Raw genomic sequence first — 26131 nt, forward strand, 5'->3', positions numbered from 1 at the left:
TGCACGGACAATGCACCCATAATTTGGAGGCACTGGCGCTCACCCACACAAGCTCTTTTTTTCCTCTATCTCAACAACAGTTCCTTCCCTCGCAACAGTGAATGCTGCTCTGCTGCATTGAAATGCCATCAGTCTGAAGAACTCCTATTGTGCTCGCTGGCAGGGTGCTTGTGGTGCACTTGATGGAACAAAATAAAAGTTTAAATTGATCAAGGTAATATGAGATTTGACAGAGCAAAACGTTCTCCCCGAGACAGCTTTGATGTTTTCACTTTGTTTCAATGTTTGATGTCAGGGTTTGTCTGTTGAGTGGATGTATACATGCTCTATTATGGCAGAGAGATGCCTTCCAGTCCCATCTTTCATCCCAGCTCACTTCCCCGAGTTGCCTTTCATTTAATATTCCATTACTGTCATATCCTGGTTTTTCAAGCCGAGTATTTAATCCCATGTTTCAAAATAAAACAGAAGAACTTTTAAGTGTGGCCCGTTGTGCAGTGCGTAGTCCTGCCTCAGTTGCCCCGGTGACCTCTCTCTGCACGGCGAGATGTGACCACAGTGCTTTACCTGAACCACGCATCCCACGCGTTGGAGCTTGTCTCTGCTATTGATCTGCCTTTCCTTGACAACTTCCCTGATGAAGCTTAGGGTCAAGTGCACGGATGGGACTGGGAGGCCAGCCAGGTTGAGCACAAGAAGCGCTTTGATGAAGTAGTGATTTTGAAATGCAGGTGGCAGAAGGAGGTTTTGAAGAAGAGAGGATTTGTTTTCCATATCATATTGTGTTGGTGCACGGTGCTCAGGAATCTGGTGGGTACAAATGATGGACTTGAAAGAGCTGCAGTGTGGATTTCTTACCACTTTTATGGATTTTTCTCAGTGCATTATTATTCCACTCCTGCAGCCTCCTGTGTTACTGCAAGGTGAAAAGCCCAACTACTGTATGTGATACAAAGCATATGTCCATAACACCAGACAGGAAACTATTACTGTAATATTGAACCTGCCGTTCATAGACCACAGCCACATGTATACAAAGCAATACAAATAATGCTGTATGTGTATCTGTGCCCATAAATAAGGTTAGAGCATATCAAAGATATTTATTGCTCCTCTTTTAAAGTCTGTGCTGCTATTTATGCCCGCCATGACACAGACACACACATCCTTATCAGTATTCACTTCCAGCGTCGCAGTAGGACGGAGACAGTCCTGATAGGCTGGGTGTGACTGTGGCACCTGTTGCCCTATTGGCTGAGCCAATGGGGCGACACTGAAGTTTTCCCTTTGATGAAACAAGGGCTCATGTCTTGACTCTGCAATAGGCCCTGTTGCCTTGCATTTCCAGTGCAACATATTTGAATGTCACTGGGCATCTACAGTTTTTGGGGTGTTTTTTTTTTTTTTTTCCCCTCCCCCCTCTTAACAGAAATTGATTGTGTGCCTATAGGTGGGTCCCCAATGTGACAGGTGTAGTAATATGTTTTAATGAGCTTGACTCCCCTGGGTGGTGGAATAAATTTTTCAATTTGGCATCAGGCTGAGGGGAAAATTTTCAGGAGCCTGAGCGTGTGCCAATGTATTGTCCCTCAGCAAGGAGGGGAGGTGGGGGGGCTGCTTGAATGAAGACATGCCAAAATATACTTGATGCATGATGCATTTTTTTCGTTTCTGTTTTTAGAGGTAGCTCAGGGCTTCTGCTAGCTGGAGCGCTCTCTGTCTTTTCCTGTGTGTTTGCTCATTTTCATGCGCGCGAAACTGTATGACCCAAGATGAGTGCGAGCCTGGGCTGCTGGATTGAAGTAAGCTTTGTACAGATGTTTTGCCTATAGTCTCCATCCCCGCTGCCCATGCCACTACAACAATTCCCCCATCCATTTGACTCACACAGAGTGGCAGATTTCTTCTGCCTTTCATGAGCTGTTGAAAGCCGCCGTCACTCACTTTAAATTTCTCGTCAGTTAGGCTAAGCACATCTTCAAAGGCAGCAACTGGGTGCCGAGTGGTATGGGTGGGGTTGAGGTATGTGATTGAAAGGCAGAGAGGAGAAGCAGAGGAGGAAGAAAGCAGCTATAGAAGAAGGGAGGGAAACATTTTGTAGCTTAGCTTCCAGGTATACAGCTACTCACAGAAACCAAAGTCTGCACCCCCCCCCCCCCAAAAAAAAAAAAAAAGAAAAGAAAAAAAAAAAGTTAACGCACACTAAAATCCACACAGTTTCTCAGCTCTGGGGTTAGGAACCCAAGCAGGATGGCTTAGTCAGCATAAATGGTCACTAGTTGTTCTTGGAATAGTTGTTAGAGATATGACATTTCACTTAACATGCTGACACTTCAGAGAGAAAACATCCTCACTACACTTCATTATGTTGATGCGCGCCTCTTCCTCAGAGATCAATTTTTATTTTTTATTCTGTTCATGAAAGGCAGCATAGTGGTTAGCGCTGTTGCCCCACAATAAGATCGTGGATTTGGTTCCTGGCCTGGGGCCCTTTCTGTTTGCATGTTCTCCCTGTGTCTGCGTGGGCTGGTGACCTGTTTAGGGTGTGCCCCGCTCAGACCTACAGACAGTTCAGAGTCACCAGTTTACCTGAACATGATGTCTTTGGACGGTGGGAGGAAACCCATGCAGGCACAGGGAGAACATGCAAACTCTGAACAGGAAGGCTCCAGGCCTCCTAACCGAATCCACAAACTTCTTATTGTGGGGCAACAGCGCTAACCACTATGTCACCATGCTGCCTGAGAGAAAATTACAAACGCACAAACATATAAGTGCAGGTTTCCAAACCCCTGACCATCCATAGACACACTTTTCAATAACAAGCACATCCACATTCTCTCACACAGAGAACAACAACATGGAGAGCTTTTTTGGCCTAGCCTTTCATTACGCCGACACTAAGACACACTGAGAGGGCAGCATTTTCCATCCCGCTGCCCTCCAAACTCCCCTAGGCCCACTCAACCTCACCCCTGGCAAATTCAGCTCAGCCTCTGCCGCTGATCAGCATACACATCCGTGGACATTTCCACATAGGCTCGTTTCATATTCATGGAGTCACATGGTCATGCAGATGTGCGCACACTCCTTGAACACATGCTCACTTGGTGTCTTTGTCTTGTCCTCAGTGAGACTGGCATAAAGCCTCCTGCCTATTGCCAATCCATAACTCCCTCTCAAGGATCCCGTTAATTACAGCTTTCAAGAAGGGCCCTTTACCCAGCGTCTCTCCCTTCCTCCCCCTTCTCTCATCGATTGCAACTCTTCTTGTTTATTTTCCAGATAGGCTGTGGCAGTGGCCTTTTAAGCATATATCTCCTTTACTCCCCTCCCTCCCTCCCCTCTCCTCCTCCTAAACCCCTTTCTGTCTTTTGATAAAGGCTTGGAAACAGATAACAGAGGAGGTGTTGGTGCAGGACTGACCTCCATGGCCTAAGTCGCTGATGTGTTTTGTCTGAGGTTCAATGTCCTTGGAGCAGGGGCAGCACTAATGGCAAGACTTGGTCAAGGTAGCTGGTCACTGGCAGAGGATTAAGAGTCAAGAGGAGAAGAATGGAGAGGAGAGACTGGAGGTGAATTGGAGAGATGGAGGGAGGGCATTAATTATAAAGTTGACACTTTCAATAGAGGGCTGAAGTCAAACCACCTGCCAGAGGGAATTGGAAAAAGGCAACTACAGAGCACCATTCCAATATTGGAACCCAATTGCAGTGATAAAGACTGTCTAAGTCGGAGAGTGTCATCTATCTGCAGTGTGTCCTTTTTTGCGTATGTGTATTTGTGCGATTTTGAGGCTAAGAGAATGAGTAAAAGAAGATTATGGTGCTTAAATGGTATTTATATATTATTGGGTATGCAGAGGAATGTCTAACGCTGCATGTACGATGGACCTTTTTTTTTTGACATCACCTTCACCTGAAAAAGTGGGTCTCATGTTTGATGATCTTGGGATGGAAATGCCAAAATATATGGAGGAAATTCCAGTCTTTATTGAATCTCTGTGCCTTGACCTTAAGGATTCAACAGCATTCATCTTCTACCGCTGACCTGTTTCCGTGTCGGGGGGTGGGGGGGGCAATCACAGCTCAAACTGGACGAGGCACACCCTGGACAATTCTCCAGTCTATCGCAGGGCCAATACACAGAGACAGACTGAGACCAACAACCAGTCACACTCACATTCAGACCTAAAGACAGTCAGTTTGGACGTGGGAGGAAACCGGAGTACCCAGAGGAAACCCACGCAGGCACAGGGAGAACATGCAAACTCCACACAGAAAGGCCCCAGGCCGGCAACTAAATCTGCAACTTTCTTGTTGTGGGGATACAGTGCTAACCACTATGCTGCTGTGCTGCCCCAGCACATTAATGAAAGTTAATTTGACCAAAATGTGAAGTTGCTCAGGGTGATCTGGCTATCAAAATCAGTAGGTCATTGGTGAATGTGAATATTTATGGCATCACGGCCTCCAAGTAATGATCCAGACATACGCATGATCCCACAGCTGACATATTCAGTGGTTGTAAGGGGACAGTAGCCTGGTATTGTCTGGCATTCACCCTGTGATAAAACGGATGATATTCATCTCCATTAATGTGACAATGTGCAAAGATGTGCAGCATTATCTTAACAAGATCTTAATGCTCGTCGACACTGACTTGATAAGTCTCTAAGAGATGGGCGTCATTCCTAACAAAGGTGCATTTGGGACTCTGAAGTCAGCGGTGGAGAACTCCATCAAACACCTTTGTTCAAACTCTCCCATAGTTGGTAATTATGGAAGTAAGATATGACATGTCTCTGCTCATAAAACTTTCAATGGTGTCTTCAAGCCCTGTTTGGACGCATCTATTCCACTCATTACTCCTATTGCATACCCCCTTTTGTCCTGTAGCTTGTCACTAGGGCTGCACAACTATTAAAAATTTATAATGGCTAAGTGCATTACCTAAGTTCAGACTTGAACAAACTCTGATAAGTGCTCAGCAATTGTTTTTTTTTTTTTTTTCCCAACATCCATCAAAGGCCTTTAAATGGAAAAACTCACCTCCTGCTGCATGAAATAATACAGCATCAAGGTCCATGTGATGCTCGGCAGTGCACACGAGTGCAACCCCGCAGAGAGATGGATTGTGGTTCATGTTGTGGGTGGCCATTTGTCAGGGTCCATCAAGTTAAATAGTGTGCTGTTTAGTTAGTTTAAATCTTTTGTGTTGGGAACTTCCTCTGTCTTGTCTGGTGTCATTCCCCCTGTCCTGTCGAGGGTGTGTGATTACTGCGCCCCACCTGACTTGTTCTCACTGTGTTTTCCCTCCCTTACATGTGAGCGCATCAGCCTTCATCCTTGTGTACCTTTCTTGCGTTTTTGGGTTTGCCTGTCTCTTGACCAGTGAGTTTAGACTGGGGATTTTTGATGCTGTTGTTAACTCCTCAACCTCCTGCCTATCCTTAGACTGAATTAGAGAACATGTAACTTCTCACTGGTGTTGAGTCCAATTTGTCTGCAAGTCTGGCGTTATTATCAAGCAGCCTACTGATTGCTTCAAGGAAAGGATGGTAAAGTGGGGCACTTGGCGGTGAGCCATGTATGTACCTTACACGGTGCAATGCCTGTCGCTCAGAAATAAGAGCTACCTGTCAAAACCAATCACTTCATCAAGGTTGCAATCAATGGCATGCTTCAGCCTGAATTGAAAACTCATAGCAGGTGCTGCCTTATATATTTCTGAGCTAAGAACTTCAATTCCTTAGCTCAGAGGGAGGTGGCTGAGGAAACTTCAGAAGAGTGCAAACATGAATTGTTTTTTTTTTTCCCCCTGACAGTTACTGCAGCCTGCATCCTGTATGTGTATTTTTTATTTTATTTTTCTGTAAATGGCTGATTGAGAGAACACAGGTTGTGTGGAAGGTCTGTTGAAATGCAAATTATTATTCATCATTACTGAAGAGGAACTGCTTGTGGGATAATCAGCAAGATGTAAAGGTGTTTGATGTAAGTAAGGTCGGAGATGCTATCGAGTTTGTCACACACACTGATGGCTAGGATGTGGAGTTGCTATGCCAACCACAGGCACAGCTGGTCTGGCTTTAGAGAAGACAATGAAACAGTGGACAGTGATCAAATTCAGACAAAAGACACAGAGAAAACAAAAAAGGGTCATCAGGCATGTCTATTCACAATTTCATCTCAAAAACACTCTGTATTGCCCTGTTTGATTATATTGTTTGTTTTCCCCTGCCAGCAAGAGCCATCGCTGTCTCTAACAATCTAGGTTCAAGTGCTTTTCTATTTGATGTTGTTGATATGAAAGGACAGATTAGGCTTACATTATAAAAGATGCTGATTCCTTTTAGCATCTGTCTGTTTATCTCTCTAATCCATATTCTTCAAAGGCAGATGGATATCTCGTACACGGACTCTCAAGTTATTTTGTAAATGCACAGATCATTTAGATACACAGACAAAAAAAATATTTTTGCTATGATTGGCAATGGAAAAGGAAGCACTGCCCTCACTTAAGTATGTGAAATTGTATTTGTAGCTGCAGACCACGATTCCTGTATGTGTGGGAACACTGTATGCATAAGAGCCACCTTAATTATCACCGCTCACATTTTCAGGCTTTCCATTGAAGCCAGCTGAGGAGAAGAGAGGTGAGGAAGTTGGGTAGCTCTCTTTATCAACAGTGCTTAAAATTAACACCATGCTGCCTACCATCCAGCAAATACTGGAGCTGGCTGCTTGCCCTGTGTAGACGGGGCAGCCAATTTGACAGATAGTCAGTCAGTCTTGACTGAATGCGTTCTGTACTCAACTAGTCTGAGGCAAACAAAAAGAACCAGCAAAATCCATTTGCTGCAGTGGTTTCTGGACATCATGCGAAAAATACCACTGCAACACTATCCGCCTTCCTGAAAGAGTCTGCTCTCTATTCAGCCACCATGTTTTATCACAATGCTTTCATCACATACATTGCCTTCAAGTATAGATATCTGCAGATTGCAAGACTTAGATTAAAATGACTGTTTTTTGTCATGAAAATGCAGCTTTACAATCACAATCAGAGAAATTAGGGTAGTACTTGTTAAACTTAAAAAAAAAAAAAAAAAATATATATATATATATATATATATATGTGTATATATGAAAGCTGCCCTGTTGTTGTGGAAATGTATACTTTTGTATTGCTATTGCATTTTCTTCCAAATGTGGTTGCAAAGTGCCAAAGTTCAATCTCGATGTCCACATTCGGATGCACGTCATTTTCAATTTGTTAAAATCTTTCCCACTCCAGAGATGAAAAGAAAAAGAAAAACAGTTGAGTTTGTAAACAGAATGAGTAAATGTGTGCAACTGGGGTTCGACTCCTAAAAGCCCTGGGATAAGATCAGTAGTAGCTGAGGTGGTATTGGTGTATGAGTGCCTTTCAGTTATTGCACAGAGACAGACTGAAGGGAGTGCTGGGCTCTCCGTGAAGCCCTGGCAAAGGCAGACGGGCTGCACTATCCCCTGGGGAAGATTCAATTATAAATGATGCTTCCACTCGGAGCCATCTTGGAATCCCTTTTTCTTTAGGAGATCTTCTTCACCTAATCCTCAGCAGGGTTCGGTGTGGCCTGCGTCTGAAGTGATATGCCTCGCACATATTGTGTGTCATGCATTATGAATGATGGGAAAGAGACACTCATGTCCTAATTTTCCTGAGAGCAGTGCGAACATTAACACTTGAGCCGACAGAATGCTAATTTTTGCCATAGAGAGGAGCGGGATTCAGGCAGGTTTTACAGAGCTTTGGTTTGGATGTGTCGCAGCTATTTATTCACAGTCTCTGTGTGTTTATGCCATGTCACACTGACTTTGCTCCACCTTTGCTGCCCATCTTTGCCTGTCTGTCTCCTCTTCTTTTACCCAGCATCCTTCTGGGACTCCCCTATCTCATACCTCCTTTTCTTTCGTCTCACAGCAACGTCTCTCGACCCTCTCTAAAAAATTCTACTGGTGGCAGCGTGCAGCACTGAAGTCAGCAGACAGGTCTTCTTTGTAGCCTTGAGTGCTGTGTGGATCTCAGCTGCAGCCCCCACCCCCATCCCGTTCTTGCCCTAGTCTCTGAAATCCTCCTCAGGCCCCCTTCCTTCTCCCTCACCATCTTCCTTTTCCAACCAGAGAGAATACGAGCTGACATCTCCAGGGAACCAAGAAAAAAATTATTTAAAGCTCTTCCTCTCTGTCCACTCGTCGCTACAACAGAGAGAGTGCCAATGATGCAGCGGGAGGAGACAGAGAGGCGGGAGAGTGAGAGAAGAGGGCGTGTGGGTGAGACTGGCTGTTTGACTTTTGCGGTAATGAGGGAGGGAGTTGTTATGGATCACCTTCCGCTGGATGTGTGGGTATTTTCATGTCCATGTACTCCCATTTGCACCTCTGCAGTGTTACATGGAGCTGAGGTGAAGTTCGTCGTTAATAGGTGTCTGTGAGTTGGCCATTCTGTTCTTGTGTCGCGTTCTGAAGAAGATCTGGCATGCCTGAGCAAGGAGCCAATGTTACAAAACCTCTTCCTGTTGCTCTGAGATTCCAAGAGGATGGAGGGGGCCACATTTCTGCCACCCACTTGACTCCCATCTTTTCCCTCGCTACTCCTGTAAAAGGAGCAACATTTTCACTACTCTCCCCTGTTCTCCCCTCTCCACACCTCCCCACATCTGCTTCAGCACCACGATACAGATGGCAAAACAAGCTGTTCATCATGGAAATATGTCAAGTGTGTCCCCCGTTGATGAGAGGTGGCAAAATAGATAAGACATTTTTTTGATTGAGAAATCTCATCGTTTGCTGTGTTGCTGAGAGTCAATGCACCTCAAGTGTTTTTGAGCCCAGACCAATTAGATATATTACACAATAATTTCAAGCTGCAGGGAGGAATGAGCCATTGCGAAAGAATCACGGTATAATAATCCTTTAACAGCCAGCTAATTCACCAAGTTGGCTAGGTTAGTCACAGAGCTGATGTCCAAGCAAAGCAGAGAAGGGTGGTGAATAGCATCCTGTTGTGAAATCTGCCCTCCCATCGAGTGCATTGTGTCCCAGCATGACCTGCCCATCTTCAACCTGAGCCAGTCTCTAAGGGATCAGACTGAATTTATAAACCTGTGTGCGGGTGTGAAGGGTCACACTATGTCACACTATGTACGGTGCCACCCTATGGTCATTTAACATCATGAAAGGAGGATTTATTCCACCATAATGAAGTTTTATCTGGCTGTACCTCATGAACGGGACACAATAGTGCAGGACGTTTACGAAACTGGGAAAAAAAAATTAACTGAAAACATTCAATAACTGATTCATCACATCAGCAAGAAAAAGTTGCTGCTGAATAGTTCCTTTTCTTCTTTGGCGCATTCCTCCTCAAAAAGTAACCTTTCATCTGAGCCATGTACAGGAACGCATCATGTTCCCAGGCCCCCCGTTGTCTTTGGATCTTTTCCATCACACACGTGCACTTCCCCTGCGCTGGCACAAGCGACTCCAACAAAACTGTCAACAATGAAACTCACTGCAGCAGTAAAAGCTTTGCTTTTTTTTTTGGACATTGTTGGGCAGCTGTAACACAAATACATCCTGCGTAGCGTTGTCAACCTGACGTTATCATCCTGGCTAGGAGCGCTGCCTGACGCTTCCTGAGCCTCTACCTCACTTTGCTGCATTATAAAGTATAGTTTATGAAGTTTGACTACGACTCGGCCAGAATGGGGAATAACTTCAGAAGCCATCATTTTTGATTGGTTTGTGTTGTCACCCAACTTTTAATATTCCTTTCACTTTTCTGGAAGTTCACACATGAAATTTCCCACCAGGAGCAACATATGACACAAAATAATTACATATAGCTTAACTTAAATTCGGCCGAGGAAATGTGCATTGTTAATAGAAGTCAGGCTAAGGGCAAATCTTTGTGAGAAACAATTAATGGATATGTGTCTTAATCCCAGGTTTGTGTGTATTTTACAGTCCGTTATCTGCACTTCCATCTCACTGTAGTTCTGGCTGTCTGACAACAACATTTCACTTTTCACAGCATACACCCTCTCCATTTTCTCCCTCTTCACTCCTTTTTCCCATTTCTATTACCCCTGTTTTTTGGCGCATGAATCTATATAGTGTGGTAATGGCAGTGCTTATTATAGCAAGGAAACAGACAGTGTAAATCATTCAAGGCAGGCTGTTTTCTTTACTCAGCCATTCCTCACAGCACACCGTCCATCTATCTTAGTCGGTGCATTCTCTAGTGTGGGTGATGAAGGGCAGGACACGTGACCACGACGTGTGGTGGCGCTGGATTGTAAGTGTATTTGTCACTGAAATAGTTTAAAAGTCCACCTGCACACATGCACAAGAATGAACTTATAGTGTTTTAAACCTTTAGTGGTAAACCTGCTTCTGGCAGCTGATTGAGGACGTGTGTGAGGGAAGTGGGGAGAGAGAGAGAGAGAGAGAGAGAAAAGAGTATTCAATCATCTGTGTTGTCCCTTTTTCTATCCCAGGGGGGAGAGGCAACAGTTGGAAACATGAATTATGAAATGATAAGGGGTTGTAAAATGGAGATAAATCCCGGTGATTACACAGCTCAGTTTCTCACAATTCGATTCTTCTGTCAATGATTCTTTATTGTAGTTATGTGAAGGACAGCAAGCCTAATAATTCCCCGTGTATGAAGAGCGGCAGGGAAACGCATTGTGATGATAGACTTCTTTCTGAATGTGATTGAGGAAGCAATTACATTTTGCATCTCACTTTCAGGATTTTTTTTTTTATGCCCCCCTTTCTCTTCCTCATTCTCCGATGGCAGAAAATTCGACCACATCAAACCGTGTTTGTCTTCCTTTTCTATCCCCTGGGGTGTCAACGCTGCAGAAAGCCCCAGAGATAACAAGGGGAAAGACATAAAAGCACATAAACAACACAGGCGCACGCAGCAAAGAGGGAGGAAAGGATGTGTGCGCGCTCGTGTCCGTGTTTTCAAAAGTTGAGACTCATTTGTGTCAATGCGGGTGACTTTAAGTGTGCATGTGTGCATACCTCAACAGAGTTAAAGTTTCAAGAGTTGGCACTCGCACACACAGGTAGACGCACCACCCCGTCCAACTTCCCTGTTTAAAAAAAAAAAAAAAAAAATTGTCTTGGCTTCTGCCTCCTAGCTGCCTTTGCAGTTGGACAGGGAGAGGCAGTCTTTTAGTGTAGGTCTTCTACCAGCTTCTTTTAAACAGAAGATTTTTTTTTATCACAGCATGGTGTGAAGCCTGAATACAACCAATTACCCAGTTATAACAGATGTGCGCCACAGCAGCTGCTCTGCTCTTTTGGCACGTTTATAGATAGTATTGTTGCCTGGTACAGTTAAATTTGCGTGAAAGATAGAGACCAAGGAGCGCGCGCACACATATGTCTGTAAATAAAGCTTTTTCATTAGGCCTTTTTTCGTATTGCCAAATGCCAGCTGAAGTTGAGCAGTGGCAAAAAATGTTTATCCACCCAGAGTTTCCCTGCCTGTTAAGTGGATTGATACCAGTGACCTTCGGCCATTTCTGCCTCTGCGTGAAAATGCTCTGTCCCGCTCTTTTATTCTCTTTTCGCTAGGCAGGCAACGTGACGTAGGGGCCTGAAGGACAGGACATAGTTCTGTTCTGCAGACAGGTGTCCTGACCTTCTGTCTGTTCACCCACACCTCGCGGGACCTCTGTGAAATAGAGGCCAAGGCTTTGACCTAGTCTCAGATCTCCAGTTTGTCTCTAAATTGAGGCACACTGCAGATGTAATGAATCAAAATATTGGAGAAAAATGCATCAGCACAGGACTTTTTTTTTTTTTTTGTTTGTTTGTTTGTTTGTTTTTTTCTTTCAAAATTGAATCATAGATTTTAAAAGGCTCATTTGGAGGTATTTTAACTATCAAAGAAAATCAGTGTTGGCTATTATTTCCCTTGGGGGGCTGCCTTTCTATCAGCCTATCACTCACAAATCAATTGAGCACCCATATGCCACAATTAGATTTCTTCCCCCAATACCCACTGGCCATGGCAAGATTACATTATTCAAAGATGGAGATGAAAGTCCCTTCTGATCCACCAAAATAACATCTTGTGCAGTAATCTGTTTGTAGATTTGATTCCTTTGATGATATTTTCCCTGCAGTTGGCTTTTCACCAGGTCGTTGTAGCTGTGAAAGCAAGTATGTGTGTGTATGTGTGTGTGGGTCTGCAGAACACTTTGTTTCTGTCATTTACTGGCAAAACGCTTGCTTACCTTGTATGCAGTAAGCTGTCAGCACTCATCTCTTGAAGAACGCCAGGACTGACCATCGTACCGTAGCAGATGGAAATTCAGAAATAAATACAAGAGAGAAAAAATGAAACAGAAACATGAATAGGTCCACTTTTTCGACTTTTGGCCACTGTTTTCCAGGAAGATAAGAACGAGTGGGGGGCCGTGTTTACCCAGCTGCTTTAATGTGTTTCAATGGATCAAAGTCCAAATTGCAAAGTTACCAAACAAGCAAAGGAAGCATGTATAAGCCCATCACTTTGGCACACCTTGTTACAGAGATCCCTTTTAATGGGTTGCTCTATTAATTATCCAGATGAATCTCCAGTTGATAGATGACGGTGTCCTTTGATGCACGGTTGCACTTAGATATACATTTTGATAGGTTTTTGCAAAGTAATAATGTGTCAACTACACAATGTTACAAAACACTAAAAGGAATATGCACATGTGGATTTATTCAATTTCAAGTAAAGCAACAGACTTTTTTATTTATTTATTTATTTATTTTTTTTGTTTGGACCATTTTGACATTCTGCATTTCATTGTAGCAAATTTTTCATACTGGGTGCAGAAAAGATAAAAACCTTGAAAAGACTATTTATTAACAATTTTTGGGCCAGGTTAATGCCCAAGGTGGTGTTATCAAAAGTAATTGGGAGTGTGCATGCTAAAATATGCTAGAAATGCTAAAATATGCCATTGCTTATCCTCGCTTTCATGTAATTACTCTCCTTGCAAAAGTTTAGTTATATTGTTGTGCTCCTTGCAGCATCACCTCAGTCAACTTGAGAAGACCGCTTGCTCTGTTCTGAAGTTACTCAAATGAAATTCCTGACCTTGAGAGTTTGGCCTGGCTGCTACAGTTACAGTACTCTCCCTCTGTTGAAATCTCAATGAGTATGAGCGATGATACCACACTCCAGTTTTGCACAATGTCTGAATTGGTATGCAGTCAACTTGCTCTCCGTGTGGAAAATATGGCCGATGCAGCCTGGGCCCAGCAGGTTGTTAGGGAAATGTGTTACATTTTGGCGATCTTGGTTTCACTGTACTTGCGCAGATAATCACCCACTTGTGTGATTGCATGTGAGAAACCATCGTGTTTCAAGTGCTTGTGTGCGCGCAGATATGTTTGCACACTTCCCTATAGTGCAGCATTACAATGTGCATTTGTGTCTCCGTCAATCTGCCTATGTATGTGTGTGCATCAGCCAGTGTGTGTGTGGCTTCCTGTGTGTGTTTCATTGCGAACATTGTCTTCTTGAAACACTAAGCAAACCTCCTCAATGTGATAATTGGCTCCCTGGGGTGCTTGTATCTTTGCTGCTCATCATCGTCATCCCCTCCAGAAAAAGAAAAAAAAAAAAAAAAATGAGAGAGAGGGAGATTATATGCGTGTTAGATGAGATAGGCAAAGTTTTCTCATTTGCTGCAGAAACTGATCCCAAGTCTGCCTGAACTCTTTTGGCAAATGAAACTTTGGCATGCCGAGACAGCAGAGCCACATCCAGTACAACCTGGCTCCAGGCTGCTCTCTGCTGCTGTGGCATCAGAGCCTTGATTTCAGACAGACACGCTGCCATGGCAAAAATTAGCTATTTGGAGCAAGAGACTCATGACATCAGCTTCAGCTGTTGTCATTGAGAGATTTTACTGTTCCTTCACAGAAGGAAATGAGCGAATACTCAAAGGGGGGCATCTGTGTTAAACTAGCCATGTATGGGTGTTAGTTACAAAAAGTGAAACAGTTGTTTGAGGCTTGGCTTGGGATGCTTCACTTGTTATATTTTTTTATGCCACAGACAATCCTACCTGGTTGTTTGCAATTCTGACACCTGAGGAGTGTGAAATACAGACCTGTTTGTGTGCCTGAAGGCAAACTAAGAGACTCATCTGGTCTCTACCAATCTCTTACTCTCTCATATCCATATGTTCTTGCAGCCCCGGGGGTTTTATGGACCACAGAGCAGATTGTTGGCCGCTACATAGGGGGGAAACAGCAAGACAGCTGGGCAACCATCACAAGGCCAAACAGATGTTCAGGTGACTCGGCGAGGAAGTGCGTGGAAACAAGATGAACGGGCAGGGAGTGTAGACAGAGGGAAAGACATTATGTGGAAGAGAGGGATGATTTAGGTAGAGCAAAAAATGAATTAAGATCTCAGAGACTTCATTAGCACCCCCCCACCCCCACCCCCCCATCAGCGTCTGTGGTGAGCCAAATGCTCCCCACTCTACTTTTGGCCACAGGAGTCTTTTTTGTCTCCCTTATTGATTCACCCACTCGTCGATCTGCTGTAGGTCTAATGCCTTTGATCTCTTGATTATCTTTTCCTAAATGTTGGCGAAATGGCTAAGCAGCTCAAGGATTCAGTGCTTTAATGCTGACGCGCCGTAGGGAACATTCGGAAGTCGGAATAGAATCTGACCCTGCAACCAAATAATGAAACAATTTCTCTTCTTTAATTTTGCTCCGTGTGATGGTACAAAAAAGGGAAACCCATTTTCTGTGGCTCTGGGCCAGGAGTGATCCAGTCACAGCCTCTAATCTGACACAAATCAGCGAAGAGGATCATATGATACTAAAAATCCCCCCCACAAATATATACTCTGTATATACGCTGTCCAAGATGGCGGCCGGAAGTACAGTCCAAGGCTGAGCATTGGTATGCAGGACTGTTTTTTTGCCCCCACTAAAAGAAACGGAATTAATAATCAATGAATATTTATCATGATTAATCTAAATTAATCCACAGTGGCCATGAGATTATTTTGATTAAAATTTGTAATCGTTTGACAGCCCTAATGTCTATGTGTGTGTGTGTGTGTGTGTGTGTGTGTGTGTGTGTGTGTGCGCGCGCGCGCGCGCGTGTGTATACATATCCTCTTTTATTCTCTCTTCTTCCAGCCCTTGTTCTTTGATGCAGGTCTCATATATAATACATGAGGATTGGGAGACTTATCCAGTTCTGGCCTTATGGCTGTTATTCCCCGGAAAGGGGCTCTATCTAAGAGTTGGATAAGTCAAAGATGGTGCTGGGGGAGTCACCGCATTCTACCCAAAAGTATTGGTGGCTGAATAACAAAAAAAAAAATAAAATATAGAGCGCAACATAATTTCATTAGCACTGTGGCAAGGTAGCTGTAAAGCAAGTACAGCTGATTTTGCCCCTCCTATATGTAGTTTGGATCTAGTTTTATCAGAACGGTGTTCTGTGGTGACACTACACTCGCTGGTGTCTAGTTAGACTGATGATTATACATCACAGAATCAAATTTAACCTCGCCTCTTTTATCAGCTTCTATTTCTCCTACAGCAGATCTAATTTCTCCTTTAACTTCTTGTGTTTCCGCAGCGGGTACCACCTACATCTTCGGTAAAGGAGGGGGTCTGATCACCTACACGTGGCCCAACAACGAGCGGCCGAGCACAAGGACGGACCGGCTGGCCGTGGGCTTCAGCACGACCATCAAGGATGGCATCCTTGTCCGCATCGACAGCGCCCCACGTCTGGGTGACTACATCATGCTCCACATCGTAAGTGGCCCCTTCAATATTATGCAATCCTACGAAGTCATTCGTGTAATTAATTTGAAGATAACATCTGGCTGAAGCGCTTCATGAACTGTACCTTATACGTCCCATTAATCCAAGCTTGCTTCTTGCTGCCATTAAGCACTCATACATTTTCTAGCTTGACACCAGCAAGCATGCAGAGAAATTCCTCGAAGCTTACTTTTTGCAGTCAAATCTAGCTTATTGTGCACAATCTGAATTATACAAATGGTGCAGATCTATAACGGGAAAAGAAAATAGAAAGTAGAAACAACACACTTCCCTACTCCAACCTTCCATGTCTCTGCTCACTGTCCTCTTCCTGAATAGCCCTGCTTTTCCATCACATTCAAACCGACCCCCAGCATGAAAAATGAATGCAGCTCACATACAGATGCAGTGTGTTCGCACATGTTGGAGAAACATGATAGAAACTGGAGGGTGTGAGTTTGAATTCTTGGCCAGTCAACTGTACATCCGCTCTGCATCTCAATAATCTATCTTTGTGACCTTGCCTTTGAGTCGTTTGCATAAGCATTAATTATTTGCACGATCATCGACAGCAGCTGGATGAATGCAGGGCCTTCAAACCAGGTGGTGTGTAGAGGTGGAGGTGGTGGTGGTGATTGGGAGAGTTCCTGCTGATGCCATGCAATAAAAAAGAAAAAAAGAAAAAAGAAAAAATGTAGAAGATGCAACGGTGAGGAGGGGGAGGTACAGTTGCCGAAGCAGATTGAAAGTCTTTTTCTCCTTAAAGAGCTCCCCTCATCTCCTGAGTGTTGGCCATGTGGTGCAAAAATGCAGCCATCTGGTCTGCAAAGATGAGGGCCAACAACAAGCAGTGTTGGGCTGCCTTTACGCTATAAAGAGATCAAGCAACTGTGTGTGTGTGTGTGTGTGTGTGTGTGTCAGCTAAAGAGAGGTAGTAGAGGGGCATTGATGGAGAGGAATGATAAAGAAGGGAGTAAAATGTGAGGCAGCGACATGGAAACGCCTCCCCGTTTGTTTCTAGCTGAGTGAGTAATTGCAGGAAGGAAACAGAATGTAGTTTTAATTCTGCTTTTAGGATATCACAGCTCTGCTAACTAAGCAAAGCACTCTAATCACTTGGCTGTAAGTCTTGCGGTGGCAAATGGCTTCATTCCTCCCTTCTCGTGGTGCTAATTAATTTATTTATATAGAAAAGCAACTGGAGATTTCACCGTTGAGAGAAGAAGCATGTTTTCAGCCAAGTGTGAGGTTTCATTCCTTTTATTTTTGCTACACAGGTGAGGTTGTATAAGCGAAGTGGGTTTCGTTCAATATTAACAATAACAACAATAACTATACCCATAAGCTATGAAATAACTGTTAAAAACTCTTGGCACTGCCAGGCTCCTTTTTTCTTTTTTTTTTGCCGAGATACCAGATGCGAAAGCCAGCCGTGTTTGCCACAGGTGAAGGCTAAATAATTAATTAGGCCTGGAGTGAATATTTAGACATGAAACTGTTGGATTTGGTTGCAGCTTGAGGAAAATAAACCCCTCCCTTACGTCACCATCATGATATCACCTCATCACTTGCCTCACACTGGACCTTTGCTGCTCTGGTTATGCAGATTGTTGGTTACAACAGCAACACTATTTTCCAATTTTCAGGTAAAATGGCTTTGCGGCGTCTACATGCAATCAACACAACGCGGATCCCAGACATCATAGAAATGTCATTAGATAATAACTCCCAATGACAGATGCCAAGTCTTGGTCGTCAGCATTTTGCGTGATGAATCTGATGGGAAAGGTTAAAAGGCGTTACGCCTGCCAATTCTGGATATATGTCGAATCAAAGGTTTTATCAGTCCCAGGGCCATTACCTTAGCCTTTGCAATTATTAGGCCACTACTTGAGAATCAGCACACTAAAAGTCTAGATAAGGCACACCATAATGTATGAAACAGCCGAATATATGAGGTGGCAGAGTCAACAAAAAGGGAAATAACCTCTGCAGCACTGCGCTCACATTTTCATTGCGTGCAGAAGACAGAGAAAGAAGAAAACAAAAAAACAAAAACCAAACTGTAATTTCCATGCAAGACCTAATCACTAACGCCCTCCTTAGCTCTCCCTCTTTTGCTTTCTTCATTATCTGCTCCCCCTCCTCTCTGTGATTAGCTTACGGCTTGTTTGGCAATCATGAATTAAAATGCTGATTGTAGTGTTTACATTTTAACAGCTAAGAACAACTGCATGCCTGGTTTGAAAACTGAGGGGCAATTTGCAGAGGTGAGCACAACAGTATTTCAGTGTAATGTTCATTTGATTTCTGAATGCATGTCGGAAAATGTAATGATGAGCCCTTCTCGTGTGACGTGTTGCGTTTCATGTTTCACAGAAAAGGGAAAAAAAAAAAAAAAAAAAATCTAATGCTCGGATACGAACCCAAAGCAGCTTGGTAAACAAATATCGAAGCCGTTTTTTATCGCAGGTGACTTTTTGCAGAACGATGAGTCAAAAGAGGGGAGCTTGTGGCAGTGCCGCAGTGATTAGTGGTAATGTCTGTCTGTGTGTGTGTGTGTGTTTAAGTGTGTCTGTGTAAGCTTAAATCCATGACAGAGAAACTCTAAGCCGTGGGCTAGATTTGCCTTTGGTGACTCACACCATCTCTTTCCAGGGACCGCACTTGACTGCACGTGAAGATTACCCAGGATGTAACACACACAACACACAAAGCAAGAGAAAAATCCTTTTGAGCCTCACCTCTGCGACATCATTTAGTCAGAACATTTTTCTTGTAATTACATGAGCAGTTGCCACAAACAGTCATCTTTTTGTGGTTACGCCCTTGTGACTGGGTGTCTAATAAATGGTAATCATTAGACGCTGGAGATTCTTGTGGTAGATAAGACAGAGATTATGGATGCAGCATACACTCTGTATAGATCCTCTAAATATGAGGTGGTGTAAATGAGATGATTAGGGCCTGAGGAGGTGGCCTAAGGGCAACCGGACCACAGATCCTCTAACTGAAGTGCACATTAAAACACAGGAGTCCAAGAGCCAGTTAACCAGTTATTGATCGATGGAACAGTTTAATGAATGGCTGCTTTTTCTCTACAGTAAACAGCATAAATCCATGTAGTGCCATACCATTACATAAGTGAGCTAATGCATCCATTAAAGAGACTGACTTTTTGGAGCTTTCACCAGGATCCTATTTATAGAAACATAAATTAACACAGGATAACGTAGTGTAAGGCCACTTTCTCCTCGAAAATTTAAACGCATACAGGCTTCAAGTGCATGTAACTATAAAAATGATTTGTTAAGACTCAGGTACACATAATGAATTGGGATGCACAGCGGAATAAAAAGAGTTATTTTAAACCGAGGTCCTCAAAGTGGGGTGCAGCTCGCCCAGGAACATCTGTAAGTCTGAGGGCGAATAGGGCGAATATTTTATGTCCATTTATACTCACTATATAGATATTTCAGGAGCACAATGGAAGAATGTATGACTGTAGGTGGTAATGGCTTGCAAGTATATTCTGTAAATAAATAATGGAATAGCACTGATCCTGCCAACTCGCTGGTGAAGCACCAAGTTTTCTGTTTTGAACAGAACACACCCAGCACTCCCCTTCTCTAAACTCATCCGCGCCATCCACTTACAGGAATATCGCTCCACCCACTTGCAGTCTCCCAGAGCCAAGATGCTCTTTAAGGTTATTTAGCGTCTGCCAAAATGTCGTCAACACTTACACAAGTTGTGGTTTACAGAGAAAAGAAATTCACGAGTGAGACAAGAGGACGAAGACAAAAGTCCCGCGGACTTTGTGTGTCTGTGTTTGATCACATTACATCACTGCAACACTCTGCTTGCCTCAGCCACCAGGCCCCTGCCTTTTGTTGTCGCTTGAACACACAGAAGTACAGGGTGTGCGCAAGTGTGATGAGGTGGAGCTCAGTTCATCACGGCTCCAGCGAGCCCTGACGAACTGACTTTTGAGGAGGTGGAATAGGTGACAGGTTGGAGTCAGGCAGAGGAGCAAATGAGAATGCTCCATCAAGTCTCTCAGCTCTTATGGTTTGCAATTAGCGTGGAAAATCACAGCAGGATACCCGACAAGATAAAGACTCTGTATTACAACACAACCAATTTTAAGGTAACTTAGACGTGAGCTCCTCTGCATACAGATTCCTAACAATGAAAGCTGCACATTTAACACAAATTTAAGTCATAAATAGTGCATATTCTCTTAGCTCTTAAATAAATGGAACAGCTTTTTTTGAGATATGAAACTTTTTTGGCAAAATATCTTTTTTTGATCCTTTTTTTTTTTTTGCTTTTAACATTTCAAGTGTAGCAGGTATTATTTCACTTGAATTTGAAATTATGTTAGGAAAACTTCAAGTTTCACTCCTGAGCCATGTAATACATGGAAATATAAGCACAATTTTGTGGTGATAATATTAAGGGCCCTCATAAAATGTCTCTCAGCTGACTGGACAGACGCTCCAGATGTCTTAACATGCGCATATTTCTCATCTGCTCTCACACAGTACATGTACAACAAACGTTTCAACTGTTTTATGACAGATGTAAAATCTTAATCCGGTCTCAGCGAAATAAAAAACACTAACAAAAAAAAAAAAAAAAAACCCCAACCAAAAACGACATACTTTAACAACCAATCAAGCTCACGGAGAGACGGCACAGATACACGCTTCCATTACCAACTTCGTTGTCACACTCCTCATGACCCCCCAACTCTCCCCGTGCTAATTCAGGGAGAAAAAAGGTGCGGCTGCTAGATAATTGAAAACTCTCGTCCAGCCACTCAGATGTGGAACGAGATGAGTGGCGGATAGTAAACGCTGCTCTACGCGGGTCGCGCTATATCCATTTTTCCCCATCTCCCTTACATACATTACACTTATACATACACAAATGCATGTATATTTTAATACATTAATGTAGGTGCACTGATGCATTATTCATCAGACACCCCACTGTCGGACTGTTTCCTCCCTCCCTCCCTCCCTCCATCTGTCCGTCCGTCCAGCCGTCGATCCATCCACACATCCAGTTCCTTTTCCATCTCAGTTTATGTGTTTATGTCTAACAGTGTCTGTTTCCCCATTTACCCTCCTGCTCTTGTTCCCTCTCCCTCTGACAGACGTAATATAAGATGTTTGATGTGTACCTGTGTGCATCGGCGCGTATATGGCCAGCAATGTATTGCCTCTATCAAGTTACCCCACCTCGGCTGGGAAAGACACATATTATCGCGGTTCTGGCTCATGGCCTCTGATAACATTACGGCTCCTTATTTGACTCTGTATTTCCTTTACCTCCCACATTTGATTCTCCCCATGGAAATAAAGAGCAGGTAAAATATACCCGCAGCTGTTTTCACAACTAGTTGCATGCAGTACATGTGGTCAGCATTATGCTAACTTTGTTGATAAATAAGTGTTTCTCCGAAGCTGAATGGCAGGGGCATTTTTATCTCCACTTCTTTACTATTCAAATTTTCCGTTCGGCAAAACACAACAGCGCAGGTTGCTTCCTGTGAGGTCAGTGTGTAATACCATATTATTGGTGCTATATCATCCCTTGGGCTGGCTTTTCACAGCAGGCTGAGCTTCACAAGAGCACCAGATGGTGTGTGGACATGTGTGCAAGGTAAATCTTTACATGCTACAATAGCTTGCATGAAAACCTGAGAAACACCATACAGTCTTATGTTTATTTTATTGGCTTATTTTAAGGTTCGGTTTATTTTGGAGCGGTTTGAAGAATCACAAGACATGACAGACAATCAGCTTTAGAGAATTCAGCTGTTTTTTCTCATTTAGAAACATGTAAAACTAGATTACTTGCTCTTAATTAGTGACTGCAATTATTATGTTGTTGTGTAGTTATGGCTGAGTTAATGTGTGTGATGGGCCTCGGGGCTATTGGAACCACAACTCTACATCTTGTTTGTGTACCCTGTTTGCTTCCTTTTCCATTATCTAAAGTTCTCATTGCAGACAATACTTCATTTCTCTCCTGATAACCAGTGTTGTACTATAAGAGGGCTGAAATTCAACTTTTTCTTGCCCAATACAAATTGTATTATCTAATCTCTGAGTTACAGCTAGTGCACTCTTACAGCAAATTTATTACAGCTGATGTATTTTTTGCTAAATGTAAAATCAATGCAGCTCGTTTCGACAGGACTTTTCCACAGAATACACCTCGAAGGGCCACTAAAGGACTTTATCACATGAAATGTAAGCAAAAAGACATTTTGAGATTCTTGCCAATCTGGCTGATGTTGTCATACTTCGGAGGACAGTCTCAAAAGAGGTCTATTGGTGTCTTTTCTATCTATAAGGTAATGAGTCCTGGGATTGCTATGGCACTAAAAACCAAACACTAATTAGTAATTAGATGAGTATTTTTCGGATCGGTGCATCCGAATATTGGTACTTGGCTGCATCTTCTCTGCGTGTTAGTTAGTTCGTGGCAATTTTATGAAACACTTCTTTTTCTCTCTTTTTTTTTTTTGCACTATTGCACTATTGTATGCACTATGAACACGCAGGATTAAAAGAAGTATGAGAGGTGAAACCAAAATAAAAGCCTAAGTAAAAAGCTGATAATGGACGACACACCTCGGTTGATTTTAAAGTTTAGTGGTGCAAAATCACTAAACAGATTTACGACGAAGTGGTCCAGGGGCAGGTATACTATTTTTACTTCGAACAACAACTTCCCCTCATTCTTTTAGAAAAAGTCAAGCTCCTCCAGCACATTAAGTATCCAGTAAAGTGTTGATGTAAAATGAACAATATCTCAGCCAGCCAAAATCTTAATTATTAATATAAAGAAAACATGTGTCTTTGAGTGTCGATTTGAACTTATTTGTTCCTCTGGCAAAGTGATGTCAGTGATATTCATGAGATGAATAATGTGTGCCTGTGGTTATTAATAATTAAAAACTTCAGCAGGCACCTTCGCTTTGACTGAAAACACACACAAACATGCACAGAATCACTTCAATGCACATTACACCAAAAACCTTTTTTCCTGCCTTGTATTTTCTCAAACAGCCCATGCATGGATACACCCAAACATATGTAACACAAGCTCTCACGTTCTTTATTTCTCCCTCTCTGGATCTCACACACACACACACACACACACACACACACACACACACACACACACACACACACACACACTCACACCGAGTTATTCTCTCTCACCTTCTGCTGTAGCACATGTGAATGTGGCAGCACACGCACACACACGCACACACACGCACACACACACACACACAAGCACATACGCACGCAGATCTTCCAACAAATTCTCGCCATGGTGTATTGTCACTGACACTTCACTACACATGATACAAGAGCTCTTCTGGGACATCTGCCTGTCACTCATTTCACGTCAACCAAAGGTACTTCAGAGGGGAAACAGTTTATACAGCAGACCCTCTGGCACACATACTGACATGCTGTCACACACACCACATCACACTCCCGCCCCTATAGCAGCAGAGCAACAGCAAGTAATATCTGCTCAAGCTGGACAAACAGAGTAACATTATTACAATGCGCCCATGTGGTCCCTGGCCTTAGTCCTGGCCTCGGCGATGTATATTTCATGGATTAAGATGAAAAATTCAATGAGAAACACTGCGCCTCATTCTCCCAACTTTGCTCTCTGACAGCCACTCCCCTGGGGGATGCTTGTGTTTTCACAGCTTCATGATAGGACACGAATCCCATTCTCGAAGTGATGAAGAGACAGAAGTAGAAGATGAAAGACAGCAGAGCGTCGTGTACATCCAAAAGTAGAATAAATACAAGAGGCTGAGTGAAAGAACGGGGGGGGGGGGGGGGATAAGAAGAGGAGGTGGGAGGAAAGGAGTTGAGAAGGGAGATAGAGTTATGTGGGCATTTTAAAATTCAGAGCAGGATCAGAGACCAACTTGGCTGAGATAGGTCTCAGCACACAAGCACATTGGCTGTGAATTCCAAATTGTGTTGCCTTTCTGTCTCACTCTGACGCCACCCACCACCCGCTTTTTCCCTCTTATCTCTTGCTCCTTTTTATCTCACACTTCTTTCTTTTTCTTCTAGAGTACCACAGCACTATTGTTTTCAAACCAAAGGCTAGATTGGTAGCCGGTTGGTCAGAGGGTCTGAATTCAGCTGCAGTGCGAAAAAATGACTCTACCAAAGCTTGTGGTTATGACTGAGGTTAACCCCACAGGGGTGTGGACAAATTGTGGGCAATTCCATGGTGACAGTTTTATTTTGAATACTTTTTGCTGCTCCTAAACCATGTATTCAACAGCGTGATCCCCTCCTTATTCCGTCGTAATTATGTAGAAGGAAATTGCAATCACCCATTATTTTTAAAGTTGAAATCCGCATCAGTGGATTGGTGAATATCTTCAGTATCAAATGAATCTGGATTTTTATGGGAACAGTGGCTGATAACATTTGCAATGGATCAAGTTGCTTCGGAGAGGATGTGCACAGACAATCAGCAGGCTCTCTGGCCACGTCCTTCGTCGCTTTGTTGTACGTTTGAACTTCATTATCATTTCCTTTAATTGTGTTTCTCTTTGAGATTCTATGTGTGATTGTTTCTCCATCTCTAGTTGTTTTCCATCTCTTTTCAAGCACTTTACGTTTCAAGCAAAAAATAATTTCACTGTACAGGGAAACGGGTTTCATATGACAATAAACACTTTGAATCTTTGAATTGAATTCCCAGCCCCTTCACCCAGATGCTCTTGACCTCTCGGGCCCACTGACCTGTGCCTCTTTAGCCCATTCCGCAGTCCATTTATAAGTGATGTGTCATACGCAGAAGATGCGGCTCTGAGAGCCGATGCTTTGTAGTAAATCAGAAGAGCCGAGTCTCATCGACTGAGAGCCGGCCCCCAGTTTTTCCCTTTCGCTGCTTCGCTCTCACAGTGGCTCACCCCTAGTACTGCTCAACGCAGAACTTTGTTTTGATAGGCTAGCATGGCGGCAAATCATGGAGTAAGTATGAGTGACAGTTGCAAAGTTAAGATAAAATATGAGGCTACAAAAGATCCTAAATTAAGAGCTGTTTGGGAGATGAAAAGGCCGGCTCTCTTAAAAGAGCCAAACTTCCTGTCACTACCATTTATGTGAAAGATGTTGCTCATAGTGACGAACTGAGGGAAAATAATCACCTGATAAAAAGAGAAACATTTCAGCACCTTTCAGCTCGCTGCTTTGGTTTTATAGACGTCTTTATCCTTTGATTTCATCACTGTGGGCAGTGCTATAAAAAACTGCTCAGCACCAAACAGCACAGTAAGCAGCCAGGCAGTGACCACAGTGCACCATTTAGCAGCAGAAAAAAGCCAGATACTTCCCTCTGGAGTTGCTAGAGACCAAAAACACAGCTAAAGAACAATCACTTTTGCGCTGATGGCCAACCATCTGTAAGATGTCGCACTGCAGGAGATGGAGACAGATGCTCTGCAAGATCAAAGCGCCCCACATCAGTTTGCAGTAACATCATTTTAAAATTTCCTATATTTACCCCACTCCAGTCACTGTGCTGTGGGTGTTTGAGTGATGAGCAGGACAGCTTGTGACGAGCAGCTAATGAAAGATCAGAGGGATTTGGAATCGATTGAGGTGTATCTCACACAGAAGGCTAGGTGGCACCTCGGCTCCAAAGACACTCCTAAATCCTTCCGCAAGGCTCTGCGTTTCGCTGTTACAGCCGCTCTCTGCTGCTCTGTCATCTCTCACCTGAGCTGCCACAAAGGAGGCAGAGAGGAAGGCAAAAGCAAATAAAAAAGAAGAAAGATTCACATTATAGCAAATTGACTCCCTTTTGGATTATCGGCAAAAAAAAAAAAGAAGTGATGGTGGTGGGGGGGTTGATGAATTGCAGGCCTGCTGAAGTGATAAACGTCAACATTAGAAAATAAATCTAGCGGAAAGAAGCCAAGAAAAAAAATCTTCTGCCTTCAATATCAGCGACGGTGCGGCAGATTGGCTCAGTCACAAACACACACGTACATACACATATGTACACACTGCAAATGTATTCATGGAGGATTAAGCTCCCGCTGGTTAAAAAAAAAAAAAAAGAAGCAGCAAGAAGTTGTTTCTTCTCGCTTTCTCTCTGTCTCTCTCTTTCCCTCTCTACCTCTTGCTGATAAAAAAGAGAGAGGATCAAATTTGACTGTGAGGCTCCTTCACAGATGGAGGGAA

General features: G+C 43.3%; 1 protein-coding gene across 1 annotated transcript in view; it reads left to right on the plus strand.

Annotated features, from left to right (window-relative positions):
* The window catches only part of nrxn3b (neurexin 3b), a 264830-nt gene that overhangs the window by 179375 nt on the left and 59324 nt on the right, over nt 1–26131 (plus strand). Inside the window, exon 15 of the mRNA XM_029495823.1 lies at nt 15682–15863. Coding sequence (XP_029351683.1) covers nt 15682–15863 — 182 coding nt within the window. The remainder of the gene's footprint in view (nt 1–15681; nt 15864–26131) is intronic.

The sequence above is a fragment of the Echeneis naucrates genome, chromosome 24, assembly GCF_900963305.1.
Source record: "Echeneis naucrates chromosome 24, fEcheNa1.1, whole genome shotgun sequence".
In the NCBI taxonomy this organism is placed as follows: Eukaryota; Metazoa; Chordata; class Actinopteri; order Carangiformes; family Echeneidae; genus Echeneis; species Echeneis naucrates.